This window comes from Crinia signifera, chromosome 7, assembly GCF_055691185.1.
Source record: "Crinia signifera chromosome 7, ASM5569118v1, whole genome shotgun sequence".
In the NCBI taxonomy this organism is placed as follows: domain Eukaryota; kingdom Metazoa; phylum Chordata; class Amphibia; order Anura; family Myobatrachidae; genus Crinia; species Crinia signifera.
This window is the reverse complement of record NC_139223.1, coordinates 11,147,381-11,165,734: the sequence shown is the minus strand read 5'-3', so window position 1 is coordinate 11,165,734 and position 18,354 is coordinate 11,147,381. Positions and strand designations below refer to the sequence as shown.

The following is an 18,354-nucleotide window of genomic DNA, read 5'->3' as shown; positions in this document are numbered from 1 at the left end:
CCACTAGGGTGTGGTGGGAGAATAAAATAGTGTGCCGAGCGCAGCGAGCCATGCAAGGGGACGCGGTGCACTTAATCCTGTGTCCATATCGACTGTGTCAACATTCGGGTAAAAAAAAAAACATGTCGACCTTTTGACTGTCGACCTAGACCATGTCGACATAATGCTTGTGTCGACCTTATCACCTGTCGACCTAGACCCATGTCGACCTTGCAGTATGTTGACCTAGTGGTGTCGACCTAATGACTGTCGACCATCTTTAGGCCGACCACATGACCCCATTCCATGGCATAAATCCAAAAGTGTGATGTGCGGTTTTGCGTTCCACCACGTTCCAGTGCGGTTTTGGTCGCACAAGCCAGCTCCTGTATACCAGGGCCCCAGGGGTCAGCAGGTATAGCTGGTGGACTTGTGTACATTCACCGCTATGTCCTGGAGGGTCCATGCACGGCCGGTATTCCCGGATTCAGCGGTCGCGGTCACTGCTGCCGGAAGTCCTGATTCTGCCTGAAGTCGGGTCTGTATCGCAGGCAGCAATTACTCCTGAGCAACAGCAGTCAGTGGGCGGGCCGGCCGTGGGTGCTCATCATTTTCCATAGGTGCCCGGGCATGGAGTGTACAGGTGGAGTTGTGATGATCTCCTACTTTACCGGGTAAGATTCAATTATTCTGCTCTGCTTCAGTTCTAATCCACCGGAGAGGCAGTAATGAGAACTAGTCCCGGCACTGGGGCGTAAAGTGGTCATGGAGAGGCGGAGGAACTCATTTCCCCTGCCAGCTACCACCCGACTACTTCCGCCTACCATTACAGGTGGTGGAACGCCAATCCCCCCCCATACACACACACACTTTAACCCCGGACAGGCGGGGATAATTATACAGTTTATGTAGACATCATTTATTCAGGGAAACTTTTTTCTCTGATTCAACAGTCTCAGCAATAAACATTCACAATGGCATTGACACATATACAGTAGTTTTCTATTGTCCCTTAACACAAACATATGTATCAAGTGAATACAATCACACGCCTTACACAGATAGCAATCCCTAGAATCTCCATTTATGCCATAACCATAATGCAGAAGTGTTCAATAAACATTGACATGAAGAAGATACATTTATATAAAAACATATAATCAATGATTGGCAGAAGGTTTTTAACAAGAACTTTGTATTTTACCATCCAACCCAGAAAGCCCTGAATTAGGAGATGGGGAGAGAGAGAGGAGGAGGGAGAGATTACAGCCTCGCTTTCCGGAAATGTAGCAAAAAACTGGAACGGTCCGGACCATACGTGGCGGCTGTAACCTCCATTCCTTGTCCCAGGTGACATCCATCACAGTTTCTACTTTCCTCATTACTACCTTGTCAGTCATAGATAGAAAGTGACAGAACATTCCCTGCCCATGGACATGGCAGGAGCTCTGTAATTCAGGTCCAGATTGCAAAAACCAGGGCAAATCTTATGTAATAGTCCCATATACAGTAATGTGCGGGGAAGGAGACAGTGGGCAGCTCAGCCATCAGTCGAGTATTGGTTGCTGTTATTGTCACTCGCTGCCCAACAGCCTCTCTCTCTCTGTACCCTCATTATTAGATACTTGGTTGTCTTCATTCTTCTTAAGTCCAAAGAGACGGCCTCTGCGGTGTCCAATCCAGGCTCCAATGGGCCCCAGTATACCCCCACCTACAGGTACACCAATCCCAACTGCAACTTCAACAGCTACCAGCTCTGCAACAATAAGTGCTCCAGCAACAGCACCTCCCACTGCGCCTCCAATCACAACCAGGGCTACACCCCCCACTGCTAAACCCACTCGTGTTGAATACTTAATATTGCGACTTTTGTGCTGGGCACATAATCCCTCCACTTCTTGCATTATATCCATCCTCAGCTTATTCTCAAGTTCCTGCTTCTGTCTTTCATCACCTTTCAGGCGGCTCGTGTACTCGCTGAGACGGGCTTCAACCTCAGCTGTAAATTTATTCTTTAATTCAGGTGCTGAAATCTTCAGGATGCCAAATCCAGAGGGGGTCTAATGAAGATCAAGAAGCAGGTTCAGCACAATAATAAACAGACAGGATCAGGAAATGTTACAGGACAAAACAAGAAAAGATAAAGACATAAGAAGCTGGACGCCATTCCATATGGGAGACAATCAGCAAATAATCTTGGTTCTTCAGCTGTTATTGAACTACACATCCCAGCATGCCCTGCCACGGTTTTAGCATTTTCAAATCTCAAAATTGTAGCAGAGCATGCTGGGATGTGTAGTTCAACAACAGCTAGGAAGCCAATGGTTCCCCATTCCTGGTTTAAGGGGATTCCAGGGTAAGAAAGAGACTGATCCTTGAAGCATTAGGAGAATTATAAGAGGGACCAAATGTGGTGAGAAAATGTTTGGGCAGAGTTGGAGAGGTCCCCTACACATGGGACATTGGGAGCCGAGGAAAGGACAACATTATGAGAGGAGGGGTGAGCATCTCGGAAGTCAGGATAGGAGGAGAGAGGTCAGAGACAGGTAAATGTGGACTAGAATACTGGTCATGTTGGTGGCTGGAGGAGCAACAGATGCACAGAGAAAGACCATGGAGGCAGAGATGAAGTAGAAACGGGGGCCAAGAACAAAGTCATGGGGGACATGGGCGCTGGTAAGCTGGTAGACCTGAATAAGGTCCAATGTGTATAAGGGGTATATGCTGTGGTACACTACATGTAGACATGCCAATTTTGAGCGGCCATGCCCACTTTGCAGTGCGTAAGTGCACATAACTGCAGCTTTCACCTTTGTATACCCCCACTTCAAAATGTCCGCCTCGACCACTGGAGAAGATGAAGAAGGTGTTGGGTCGCTGAAGGGGATTCCAGCCACCATTTTGTCCGCCAAGGCTGCTTAGAGAGGGAGAGGTCATTGTTATGAATGTGAAGTCAGCGAGTTAAACTTTCTCCAGAAGTATTTAGAGAAGTGGTGGCCTTTCTGGAGAAAGCAGATTAAAGTGTATAGCCAAAGACAGAGGAGGGGACCAGCATAGGCAGCCTTATAGTGGCAGCTCAGGCAATAGAGTACAGGGCAGATGTAAGAGCATGGTTGTATATGGAGAAAGCCTGGATAGGACAGACAAGGACAGAGATAGGTAGAAAAGAGAGGCCAAGCAGTGGGAGAAACCGGAGAGTTCCAGCGGGTCAAGGTTCCATCTAGTAAGAGAAGAACCAACCAAATCAGCAATGGATATCTATACCAGGTTGAACTAGATGGACGCAAGTCTTTTTTCAGCCTTACCTACTATGTAACTATGTAACTAAGAAGACTTGGCAGGTGATGTAGGGATGGCATTTGCTAAATCAGTGGAGGTGGTCAGAGACTGAGTTAGGAGGTGTTCATGTCTGAGACAGCACAGAGCTGAGTGAAGACCAGGCCCAGGTAAAAACCAAAGTGAGGACAATGGTTTGGGATGGGGTAGTTGATTTTGAGATACTAAACAAGGCAGATGGGGTGAGAAGTTTAGAGGCAGCTCGGCTAGTATTGTCATTATTAGTAACGTGAGGGTTGAGAGGAGAATATATATATGTATGTATGCGTATATATAATAAAGCTAATCTGGTTTTTAATCTATCCACCAAAGAATTGACCCCCATGGAGACACAGGTACTTTCACATGGCCTGTCCTTTGTGCCCACGTCACCGGCAGATCCATTTCAACATAAAGTGGAGACATACAAACTTCACAGGACCTTGAAACTCAAGGAACACTTTGGGAAAGCAGCACCACCACCACCAAAGCAAGCGTGCGACGAGATACCATCACAGTTGAAAAAACTGCTACCAAGATCTAAGTTTGATCCTCTAAGTAACAACCACACCATTAAGTCTTTCATTAGAATCATGGGGGAACCTGCAGCGACATCAGCCTCACCCAGGTTGGTAAACAGATATCATAATTTGAACAAGGAAGAACAAGGGGCCCTTAAGACATTGTCTGAAAGGACTGACATAATTATTAGGGGAGCGGACAAAGGGGGAGCAGTAGTGGTACAGGACGTCACTGACTATCATCAAGAATGTCTTCGACAACTATCAGTGTCAACCACATACCGCCCCCTAACATCCGACCCTACTAACATCTATAAGAGAGAGCTAGATGCAGTCCTGAATGTGGCAGTTCAACAGGGACAAATTACTAGTGAATTATGTTCAGCACTTAAAGTTGAACATCCACGCACCCCGCTATTTTATACGGTCCCCAAGGTCCATAAGACTCTGAACAAACCCCCCGGACGACCGATAGTGTCGGCGGTCGAATTTTTATACCAACCCATCGCAGTGTATCTGGACTCAATATTAAATCATTGTATTCAACAGATACCGTCGTATATCAAGGACACTACTGCGATATGACAATCATTGGGAGACATAGGACCTTTACCACCTCAATTCCACATGTATAGTGCAGATGTGACTAGCCTCTACACCTGTATACCGCATGGGGCAGGTGTGGAGTCAGTCCGTCGACTTATCACCAACAATGTCCATTATATGGGCCCCCCAATATCTTTGTTTTTGGAGCTACTTATGATGGTCTTAACCCATAACTACTTTTTGTATAATGGCAAATACTATTTACAGGTAGTAGGGTGTGCGATGGGGTCCTCAGTGGCCCCATCGTACGCGAATGCATTTATGTTTTCAGTGGAACAGGATTTATTTTACAGAAATGGCACTCTGATATCGGAAATACGATTGTATCGAAGATTTATCGATGACTTAATCATTTTTTGGATGGGTACAAAAGAGTCTTTAAGCAACCTTCTGGATGCTCATAATCTCACTGATAGTGTGATTAAACTCACTTTTGATATCAGTGAGAGTAATATACATTTTTTAGATATTAACATCCAGGTCTCCAACAATCAGATTGCCACTTCGATTTATGTCAAACCTACGGACAGGAACACTGTTCTTAAAGCTAATAGTTTTCACCCAGTATCCCTCAAAAAGGGACTCCCCTATTCCCAGCTTCTCAGAGTCCGTAGAATCACGTCAGATCCGGACCAGACGGTGGAAGCATTAAACCAAATGATAGAAAAATTTGTTGAAAGGGGATATGATCGCATTGAATTGGGTAAAATTAAGGAGAAAGTATTGTCCATACCCAGGCCACAAACTATGATCGCTAAACCCAAGAAAAATATGGGTGAAGTGATACCCTTGGTTAATAAATACACAATTGACACAGATCCTGTCATCAAAAAGGCCAAACGATGGTGGCCTATGATCAATTCAGATCCTGATTTACCCACCCTGAAAACTAGTAGATTGTTGCCCAGTTACACTAGGGGTAACAACATCCGAGATAAAGTAGTCAAATTGGATGTAACCCCTCTCCTTAAAAAACAACATACGCATTTTTTGACCCAAAAAACTGGAAGCTTTAGATGCTTGGGTTGCACTACGTGCAATACCCTAACACCAAGCAAAACATTTAACCATCCACATACAGGTAGACGTATAAACATCAGGCAAGCTGTCACCTGTACTACTACGTATGTTATATACATGTTAGCTTGTCCATGTGGGCTGTCATACGTGGGCAAGACCCAACGACAGTTTAGGGAGCATATGGCGCAGCATCGAAGCGCCATAAAACAAGCACTCAGTAGTGGCTCGAGTGAACAGCCTGTGGCCAGGCATTTTGCCCAATACAAGCATACCATTCCCAGCCTAAGGGCTATTATTATAGACCATGTCCCTACCACTTTAAGGGGAGGGAACAGGGCAAAAATTCTCTTGCAAAGAGAAAGCAAATGGATATATTCCTTAGACACCATCGCACCTAGGGGTCTGAATGAGGCCCTGGGACTGCAGTGCTTTCTTTGAAAAGATTTGCCTCAGTGTTTTTTCATGTTTTTTGCTTCATTATTACTGTAGGTCACTTATACCCTTAGGTAGTGGAAATTCCCACCTTAAAGGATGCATAACATTATGTAAATTCCGTATCAGTTTGATTATAATATTGCATCTTTTGATGTTATTATTTACTGCTGTCCATAAATCTCAAATGTTCTTATGTTGTTTTTAACCATGATATTTTAATCAGTAACTTTTAAATGTTTCTTTGCGTGCAGGAATCGCAAATGCTGTAAAAGATGGCCGCCGTTTGTTTACATCTCCAGGCGTAGCCTAGCAACCTTGATTCCCTGCCGGAGTGATGTCACTGTGCGGCGCCGCCGTCCCACGTGCATTGGACGCGACGGGGAAACAGCGTGGAGCACCCGGAGCGGGCGGCGACGCCGGACAGGTGAGAGCACTCTTGTTTTAATTATTTGAGTGTCACATATGCTATATATATGCTTGTTTTGCACATACTGTTTGTTCCTTATGTCCCTGAAGACGGGGGGATATACCCCGAAACGCCGTTGGGCGCCGTGATATCACACACCGATCATTGGGTATCACGTACCTATATCACACCGATCATTGTATATCACATACCTATATCACACACCGATCATTGTGTATCGCGTACCTACAGTATATAACACACCGATCATTGTGTATCACATACCTATATCACACACCGATCATTGTGTATCACATACCTATATCACACACCGATCATTGGGTATCACGTACCTATATCACACACCGATCATTGTGTATCACACACCGATCCTTGTGTATCACATACCTATATCACACACCGATCATTGTGTATCACGTACCTACAGTATATCACACACCGATCATTGTGTATCAGGTACCTATATCACACACCGATCATTGTGTATCAGGTACCTATATCACACACCGATCATTGTGTATCACACACCGATCCTTGTGTATCACATACCTATATCACACACCGATCATTGTGTATCACATACCTATATCACACACCGATCATTGGGTATCACGTACCTATATCACACACCGATCATTGGGTATCACACACCGATCCTTGTGTATCACATACCTATATCACACACCGATCATTGTGTATCACGTACCTACAGTATATCACAAACCGATCATTGTGTATCAGGTACCTATATCACACACCGATCATTGTGTATCAGGTACCTATATCACTCACCGATCATTGTGTATCACACACCGATCCTTGTGTATCACATACCTATATCACACACCGATCATTGTGTATCACGTACCTACAGTATATCACACACCGATCATTGTGTATCAGGTACCTATATCACACACCGATCATTGTGTATCAGGTACCTATATCACACACCGATCATTGTGTATCACACACCGATCCTTGTGTATCACATACCTATATCACACACCGATCATTGTGTATCACGTACCTACAGTATATCACACACCGATCATTGTGTATCACGTACCTATGTCACACACCGATCATTGTGTATCAGGTACCTATATCACACACCGATCATTGGGTATCACATACCTATATCACACACCGATCATTGGGTATCACGTACCTATATAACACACCGATCATTGTGTATAACGTACCTATGTCACACACCGATCATTGTGTATCACGTACCTATATCACACACTGATCATTGGGTATCACATACCTATATCACACACCGATCATTGGGTATCACGTACCTATATCACACACCGATCATTGGGTATCGCGTACCTATATCACACACCGATCATTGTGTATCACATAGCTATATAACACACCGATCATTGTGTATCACATTACTACAGTATATCACACACCGATCATTGTGTATCACGTACCTATATCACACACCGATCATTGGGTATCACATTACTACAGTATATCACACACCGATCATTGTGTATCACGTACCTATATCACACACCGATCACTGTGTATCACATAGCTATATCACACACCGATCATTGGGTATCACGTACCTATATCACACACCAATCATTGTGTATCACATAGCTATATCACACACTGATCATTGTGTATCACGTACCTATATCACACACCGATCATTGGGTATCACGTACCTATATCACACACCGATCATTGGGTATCACGTACCTATATCACACACCGATCATTGTGTATCACATACCTATATCACACACCGATCATTGTGTATCACATACCTATATCACACACCGATCATTGTGTATCACATACCTATATCACACACCGATCATTGGGTATCACATACCTATATCACACACCGATCATTGGGTATCACGTACCTATTACACACCGATCATTGGGTATCACGTACCTATATCACACACCGATCATTGTGTTTCACGTACCTACAGTATATAACACACCGATCTTTGGGTATCACATACCTATATCACACACCGATCATTGTGTATCACATACCTATATCACACAACGATCATTGTGTATCACATACCTACAGTGTATCACACACCGATCATTGTGTATCAGGTACCTATATCACACACCGACCATTGTGTATCAGGTACCTATATCACACACCGATCATTGGGTATCACACACCGATCCTTGTGTATCACATACCTATATCACACACCAATCATTAGGTATCACGTACCTATATCACACACCGATCATTGGGTATCATGTACCTATATCACACACCAATCATTGGGTATCACATAGCTATATCACACACCGATCATTGGGTATCACGTACCTATATCACACACCGATCATTGTGTATCACATAGCTATATCACACACCGATCATTGTGTATCACGTACCTATATCACACACCGATCATTGGGTATCACGTACCTATATCACACACCGATCATTGGGTATCACGTACCTATATCACACACCGATCATTGTGTATCGCACACCTATATCACACACCGATCATTGTGTATCACATAGCTATATCACACACCGATCATTGTGTATCACATACCTATATCACACACCAATCATTGGGTATCACGTACCTATATCACACACCGATCATTGTGTATCACATACCTATATCACACACCAATCATTGGGTATCACGTACCTATATCACACACCGATCATTGGGTATCACATAGCTATATCACACACCGATCATTGTGTATCACGTACCTATATCACACACCGATCATTGGGTATCACGTACCTATATCACACACCGATCATTGGGTATCACGTACCTATATCACACACCGATCATTGTGTATCACATAGCTATATCACACACCGATCATTGTGTATCACATACCTATATCACACACCAATCATTGTGTATCACTTACCTACAGTATATCACACACCGATCATTGTGTATTACGTACCTATGTCACACACCGATCATTGTGTATCAGATACCTATATCACACACCGATCATTGGGTATCACACACCGATCCTTGTGTATCACATACCTATATCACACACAGATCATTGGGTATCACATACCTATATCACACACCGATCATTGGGTATCACGTACCTATATCACACACCAAGCATTGGGTATCACATAGCTATATCACACACCGATCATTGGGTATCACGTACCTATATCACACACCGATCATTGGGTATCACGTACCTATATCACACACCGATCATTGGGTATCACATACCTATATCACACACCGATCATTGGGTATCACGTACCTATATCACACACCGATCATTGTGTATCACATAGCTATATCACACACCGATCATTGTGTATCACATACCAACCTATATCACACACCAATCATTGGGTATCACGTACCTATATCACACACCGATCATTGTGTATCACATACCTATATCACACACCAATCATTGGGTATCACGTACCTATATCACACACCGATCATTGGGTATCACGTACCTATATCACACACAAATCATTGGGTATCACGTACCTATATCACACACCGATCATTGGGTATCACATACCTATATCACACACCGATCATTGTGTATCACATAGCTATATCACACACCGATCATTGTGTATCACGTACCTATATCACACACCGATCATTGGGTATCACGTACCTATATCACACACCGATCATTGGGTATCACATACCTACAGTATATCAAACACTGATCATTGGGTATCACGTACCTATATCACACACCGATCATTGTGTATCACATACCTATATCACACACCGATCATTGTGTATCACATACCTATATCACACACCGATCATTGGGTATCGCGTACCTAGATCACACACCGATCATTGGGTATCACATACCTACAATATATCAAACACTGATCATTGGGTATCACGTACCTATATCACACACCGATCATTGTGTATCACATACCTATATCACACACCGATCATTGTGTATCACGTACCTATATCACACACCGATCATTGGGTATCACATACCTATATCACACACCGATCATTGGGTATCACGTACCTATATCACACACCGATCATTGGGTATCGCGTACCTATATCACACACCGATCATTGGGTATCACGTACCTATATCACACACCGATCATTGGGTATCACGTACCTATATCACACACCGATCATTGGGTATCTTGTACCTATATCACACACCGATCATTGGGTATCACATACCTATATCAAACACTGATCATTGGGTATCACGTACCTATATCACACACCGATCATTGTGTATCACATACCTATATCACACACCGATCATTGTGTATCACGTACCTATATCACACACCGATCATTGGGTATCACATACCTATATCACACACCGATCATTGGGTATCACGTACCTATATCACACACCGATCATTGGGTATCGCGTACCTATATCACACACCGATCATTGGGTATCACGTACCTATATCACACACCGATCATTGGGTATCACGTACCTATATCACACACCGATCATTGGGTATCACGTACCTATATCACACACCGATCATTGGGTATCACGTACCTATATCACACACCGATCATTGTGTATCGCACCTATATCACACACCGATCATTGGGTATCGCGTACCTATATCACACACCGATCATTGGGTATCACGTACCTATATCACACACCGATCATTGGGTATCACGTACCTATATCACACACCGATCATTGGGTATCACATACCTATATCACACACCGATCATTGGGTATCACGTACCTATATCACACCGATCATTGTATATCACATACCTATATCACACACTGATCATACAGTGTATGATATATGTATATATATACACGCGCGTCTCAGTGTATTTGCTGGCGCGGCTGCTGGCGGGTCGCCAGCGAGGACGTTCTGGCGACCCGCCAGCCAGGATGGGACCTGACCCATCTGTATTTCAAAATAAGAGGAGGGGGTACTTATCAATGAAAAGCCTAATCAAGGGGTACGGGAGAGAAAAAAGGTTGGGAACCACTGTACTACAGGATAAAAACACGGACTGGTGGGATAAATTAAACACACAGGTGTCTGTGTATAAGCAGGAATTAGTTGCCTTTAAAAGAAGGAAATTAGAGACGGTAACCCGTGACTATACTGAACATCAGGTCTATAAATGGTTGTCTGGAAATGCTGACACAGGTTACCGCAATCGCTTTCAGAGAGCAAGGAAAGCACGTTACAACAATGGCGACAATTCCAGTGATGTACCTTCATCTGGTGATGATTCCTACAGACCGAAAGCTGGTGTTAGACCCTCTTTAGGGGTAACGACCAGACGTGGGAGAGGCCGAGCCACATCTTCAAAAAAATCCGGAGAGGAGGCCAGCGGCACCGCAGAGCCAAAGAAAGGCAGAGGACAGAAAACCAAATAAATCAAGTATTCAATCTATCAAGCCGGGCCCTCACTGACACCGAAATTAGGGTTTTAAACAAAGGCCTCAGTTTTGTCCCGACTAATCCTTTTAACAGCTTGAATTGGAAAATCGACCTGCAATACCTAGGTCGGCAACTCAGGCTAAGGGAATTTTTTGGAACAAAAAATGTTCCTGTTGTTCCTAGAACTCCAACAGAATCTACTTTGCCTAAACCCAAAATATTTCGGAACAAGTCAACATTTGACCCTGTATCACATAACACAGCCCTAGCTGGCTACATGAAAGCACTGGACGCACAGGTGATGGACTCACAACTGAACGCTTAAAAAAAAACGCAATAATTTGACGAAGGCCGAGTGGCAAGCCCTCAAGGATCTGACTGGCTATAGAGATATAGTTATCAGATCAGCGGACAAGGGAGGAGGGGTGGTCCTACAGGACATTAAGCAATATTGTGATGAAATTCAGGCACAATTATCTGATGGTAATGTATATTTGAAGCATAATGAGGATCCAACTGATACTTATAAACATGAGGTATTTGCAATTATTGATCAGGCTATTGTTGATAATGTTATTTCACGAGAGACAGGTGATTTTCTTAAAATACAACAACCTAGGATGCCCATCCTGTACACGCTGCCCAGGATACATAAAAGGTTGGACAATCCCCCAGGGCGGCCGATAATATCGGCCAGGGGGTCATTGTTCAGTAACATTGCTGAATACCTTGATGCCTTTTTGCAGCCCTGTGTACAGGATGGGCATACCTACCTGCGTGACACCACTGATCTGTTGCTACAGTTGGATGGGCTTGGTGATGTCCCTGGTGGCACGTGGTTGTGCACCATGGACATCACCAGTCTCTATACCAACATTCCTCATGTTGATGGATTAACAGCTGTTAAAAAATTGTTGTCGGGCAATCCACTCTATTGTGGTCCAAATTTAGATTTTTTTTCTTACCTTGCTCCGGTTAGTGTTGACCCGCAATTATTTCTATTTTTGCAATGGGTATTACCTACAAGTAAGCGGGTGTGCCATGGGATCTCCTGTGGCCCCCGCTTAAGCGAATACATTTATGGTAGATATTGAAAATGACTTCTTTTTTTAACTGTGAAGTAAGAGAAACATTTTTTTTTTTCTATAAGAGATATATAGATGACGTCATCCTCTTTTGGAGAAGACGCCTGGATGAATTTGAGACTTTGATGATGAAGATTAATAGATTTGATCGCCCGATAAAATTTACTTACCAATCTAGCCTTGAAGAGATCAACTACCTAGACGTTAATATCTGCATTGTTGACTCAAAAATTGTGACCAAATTATTCACCAAAAGCACAGATAGAAACATGTTGCTTAGGGCTGATAGTTACCATCCCCCAGCCACGATACGTGGATTACCCTATTCACAATACCTGCGGGCTAAGCGCATAACCAGTGACTCAGAGATGCTAGGGGACACGCTTGTTGGTATGACTAAAAAATTCAAAGAAAGGAGCTATTCAGACAACATCTTGAATACCGCCCTTTCGAAGGTTGAGACAGTTAGGAGAGAGGCTGCATTAATACCTTCCAACAAGTCTGCCCCTGATAAAACCATTGAACGCATACATTGGGTGCAGAGTTATTCTACAGCCCAAAAAGATCAGTGATTGGAGTAAAAAGCTGTGGCCGATAGTACGTGACGATGAGGATTTGAAGTGTTTTAAACATTCTAGACTAAAGCCATGCTACAAAAAAGGTAAAAGTATTAGAGACTGGCTGCTCCACACAGATGTTAGCGAATTTGTAAACATCGATAGTAGGGTACGCAAACGAGATCCAGGTTGTCACAAATGCACTGGATGTACTACGTGTCAACATATGGTACCCTCCAAATATTTCTATCACCCCCATTCAGGGAAGAGATATTCTATTCGCTATGCACTAACCTGTTCAAGTACCTATGTATTATATATGGTTAAATGCCCGTGTGGGCTGTGCTGCATCGGTAAGACCATTTGAACCTTGAAAGAGCGAATGGCAATGCATAGGACTAGCATCAGGGCAGCATTAGCAGGCAAGCCCTCTGACCAGCCCCTGGCGAGGCATTTTGCTGAACAGAAACACAACATGTCTAATTTTAAACACATAATTATTGACCACATTCCAGAAAATAAAAGAAGGGGTCATAGGCATAAAGCCCTTTTGCAATGTGAATCAAAGTGGATTTTTGTTTTAGATACTGTTAAGCCTAAAGGGCTTAACGATCATTTGAACCTGAATGTGTTTATTAATTAAATGTATCCTTTTGCGTCTTAGTATGGCCACAAAATGCTTACCATGCATAACATCATGTATTTTAACACTGTGATGCACTTTTTATGTATTCCAAGTTGTTCTTGAGCCAGACGCTGCTGTTTTAATGTATTCTTCTTGTTTGTTTACAGGTGGTGCCGCGTCGCCCGGGTAACGGAGGCGTGACGCTCTCGTGGGGATGCCTGGGATAGCCGGACCCGGAAGTAACTGCGTGGAACACACGCCGGGACCCGTGGCGAGGCGGAACTACCTTCACCTCTTCTTTCTGTATATAAAGGTAAGCTCATATGTGTATATTTTATGCTGCTGCCTGACGAAGGGCTCATTAAAGCCCGAAAGCTTGCACCATCTCAATACCTTGAGTGTGATTATTTTCTGATGGTGTAATCCGCATGTGCTGGTCCATGACACCCATAGAGGGAGAATAAAATAGTGTACCGAACGTAGGGAGGCACCGGGCACGCTGCGTGCCCACTGCGTGCCCACTGCGTCACTGTCCGCTGTGTGCCACCCTTGTGGGCAACGAGTCCGCAAGGGGGGGCGATCCACGTCCCCCCCTTGTCGGCATTGCGGTGGTCGGGATTTCGACCATCGGGATTCTGACCGCCGGGATTTCATATTGATCCCTATATATATATCTCTTATATATTTGGCTACATCTGTCACTCAAAGTGTGTCTGAAGCTGTAACGCTGGGTGGAGCCTCTGACTCACATGACTGACTCACACGACAGAGAACCAGCCCAGTGAGCCCACAGACAGTGCCAGACACCCTCTGCCATGTTACACAGCAAAGACACAGCTACTCACCAGACACTCCAGGTGAGCGCCCCACACCTCCATACCTCCCAACATGACCCTCTCCAGGAGGGACAGAATGCTCTGTTTGTGGACTTCCATCTTAATTTATGATTGTCATCACCTGTTTTAAACAGGGTAATTGATAAGAAAGGTGTTTAAGCACAGGTGATGGTAATCCATAAATTAAGAAGAAAGTCCAGAAACAGAGCAATGTGTCCCTCCCCCCCATTCACAGCAACCCCACGATTAAATGGCACATGCAAAACACTGACATGGCTATGGTCGACAATGAAAAAGGTTGACATGAGTTTTTGAAGATTTATTTTTCACTTTTTCAATGTTTTCATATTCATTCTCATGTGTCGACATGGACACCAATGAAATGCCACACTTATGTCAACATTTACATGTGTTGACCTTTCTGTGTTGATTTTTTCTTGTGGCGATTCGCGGCACCTCCCGGCGACCCCCCTCCCGCGATTCACAGCACCCCCTCCCCAATTCGCGGCGACTCCCACGATTTGCGGCCCCACCCCGTGACACACCCCCTCCTGCGTTTCGTGGCACCCCGCGACCCCCCCCTCCCACGATTTGTGCCAGGCCCCCCCTTCCTCGCGGTACCCCCCCACCCCCCGCGACCCCCCCTACCGCGATTCCCCCCGTCATTGCGGCAACCCCCCGCCCCTGCGACCCACCCTCCCACGATTCACTGCAACCCCCCGCGTTCCCCCCTCCCACGATTCACGGCACCCACACCCCCCTCCCGCAATTCACGGCATCCACCCACGACCCCTTCTCCCGTGATTCGCGGACACACCTCACCTCCTCCCTCCCCCCTCACCCCCGCTCGCGATTCACGGCAACCCCAGAATTAAATGGCACATGCAAAACACTGACACGGCTATGGTCGACAATGAAAAAGGTTGACATGAGTTTTTGAAGATTTATTTTTCTTTTTTGAATGTTTTCATATTCATTCTCATGTGTCGACATGGACACCAATGAAGTGCCACACTTATGTCAACATTTACATGTGTTGACCTTTCTGTGTTGATTTTTTTTGTAGCAATTTTTTTACAGTGACAACTATGTGCACGTCAACCTACACATCATCAACCAATTCTTTGTATAATATATAACACCTGTTCTGTTTTACTGTAGGTGTTTTAAGTCAGATCTTTTACTGCTACTATTAGTGTTTATGTAAATGCATTCTGAATGACAGCAACATCCTACCATCCTTCTACAAGAATATATAACCAACTAGGTGATTTATCGCGCCCCGTGCCCCCCCTCCCGCAATTCACGGACCCCCCGCGCACCCCCCCCCACGATTCACGCCCCCTCCCACGATTCACGTCACCCCCGCACACCCCCCTCCCGCAATTCGCAACCCCCCCTCCCGCAATTCACGCCCCCTCCCACGCTTTGCTGACCCCCGCCCACTCCCGCGATTCGCGGACACCTGCGCCCCCTCCCTCCCTTGATTCACGGCACCCCCCACGCCCCTCCCACAATTCACGGCACCCCTAAGCCCCTCTTTAGTCCCCCGTATACTCACACACCCCTATCACTACCCAGCTTCCTGCTCTCCTGAACCGTAACTTCCACCACTGGGGAGTCGCTGACGCTGTGTTGCCCACATGCCTCTATCATGCCTCATAGCCCAGCCTCCTGCTCTCATGCACCCGAACTCCCACCCAGTAGGAGGAGACACTGACTGAGGGCCACCATCCTGTACTCCTGTACTGCCACATTGGACCCTCACCCACTGGCAGAAGCTGCACAGTATCTCCCACCCTCCTCTTTAGTCCCCCTTATTCCCACACACCCCTATCACTACCCAGCCTCCTGTTTTCCTGTGTCGTGACCTCCGCCAGTGGGGAGCCGCTGACTCAGAAACACCCTACTATACTATTGCACACACACACCTCAACAACATGCACACACAGCCCCCCCCCCACACACCCACAAATGTCACAGTACCATCCACACTATCAATGTACATCTTACTCTGTAACCGCTGTTTAATTAAACAAAACAATACACCCCCCTTCCACATCATATGCTCTCTATTTAACACATTTCACCTATAACTCAAGTTGCAATACAGGCATCTTTCATACAATTCTAACCATATTTCTCATATTCAAATGTTAACAAATTAAGTGGGCGCAGCCCCTTACGACGGTGTGAAGAGCGCCCGTAGGGCACGATGAATCACCTAGTATATATATATATATATTTATTTGACCCCTTGATGAAGTCACATCGATGAAACACGTTGGGGTACCTACCTCCTACCACCTCATAAGTTAAGCACCTTATTTTTATCAGCAATATAGTCTTGTTTATTTTTTGTATATATATATAATTATTATATATATCTTTTAGTTATACTTTTTTACCTTTACCATTAACTATTTTACCGCGCAATATATGTCCATTTGTATACCCTTTTACTGTCATCCCATTAAATATTCTGTTTTTTATCTAATTTATCTCATTTACAATAATTAGTCGCCGCTGTCTTTTTATATGGCTATCTATCTATCTATCTATCTATCTATCTATCTATCTATCTATCTATCTATCTATATATATATATATATATACATACATATATATACATACACGATGACCCCACGGCTTACGGCAGAGCCTAGGGGAATAAGGCGGCACTCCACAGGTTTGGATAAATAAGAGTATCTTCTTTTATAAGTCCATAGTGAAATAAATCACATCTACATCAACGTTTCAAGGCTTCTTTGCCTTTTTATCAGGATGACACATTTGTTGGCAAGCTGCTCAATCAGATTGTGCTGTCACTCAGGTGCCAAAAGGGAGGGGTAATTCTGGTTAGGAAAAAACATTTTGTATCCCAATTGCACACTGAGTGTAAATATACACATAATAATCAGATAATACAGAGATCTTGGTTGCATATGTCTGCAGATATAGGGCTAAGCCCCCAGGACGTACGTCAAGGCGTCTCTGTGTCACTGGGGGTCCCTAATATTGGCTATGGGTCTGGGGTGTGGGCCCCCATCATGCTGGCATGTAGTTATTTCTCACTCAGTGTGCAATTGGGATACAAAATGTTTTTTTTACTTTTCATCAGGAAGTGCGACAAAAGTGAATATAGTGCTGTGCTGTGCTGTGCTGTGCTGTGCTGTGCACTATAGGCACCTTTGTCGCACATCCTGATGAAAAGGCAAGAAAGCCTTAAAACCTTGATGTAGATGTGATTTGTTTCACTATGGACTTCTAAATGAAAATACGCTTATTTATCGAAATCCGTGGAGTGCCGTCTTATTCCCCTAGGCTCTGCCATAAGCCGTGGCGTCATTGTCTCTATCTTTCTCTCTCTCTATACACACATATACATACTGTATAAAGTTACAGCTCATTTACCTCTCTCTTCATGTAATCCTGAATTCTATGCTTGATGTCAACCAAGATGTTTGCATTGACAAGCAAGATCTTTTCATTTTCAAATGCATTGATCATCTGGTGAGACAGACATATTGTACAGATG

At 44.4% G+C, this 18,354-nt stretch overlaps 1 protein-coding gene across 1 annotated transcript in view; it reads right to left on the bottom strand.

Annotated features, from left to right (window-relative positions):
* Positions 1-874: 874 nt before the first annotated feature.
* Positions 875-18,354, bottom strand: part of LOC146021063 (RING finger protein 112-like) — a 54,019-nt gene continuing 36,539 nt past the window's right edge. The window contains exons 11-12 of the mRNA XM_083154864.1: positions 18,231-18,326; positions 875-2,039 (exon numbers count right to left, since the gene is read on the bottom strand). Of these exons, the coding sequence (XP_083010990.1) occupies positions 1,554-2,039; positions 18,231-18,326 (582 nt within the window). The 3' untranslated portion in view covers positions 875-1,553. The remainder of the gene's footprint in view (positions 2,040-18,230; positions 18,327-18,354) is intronic.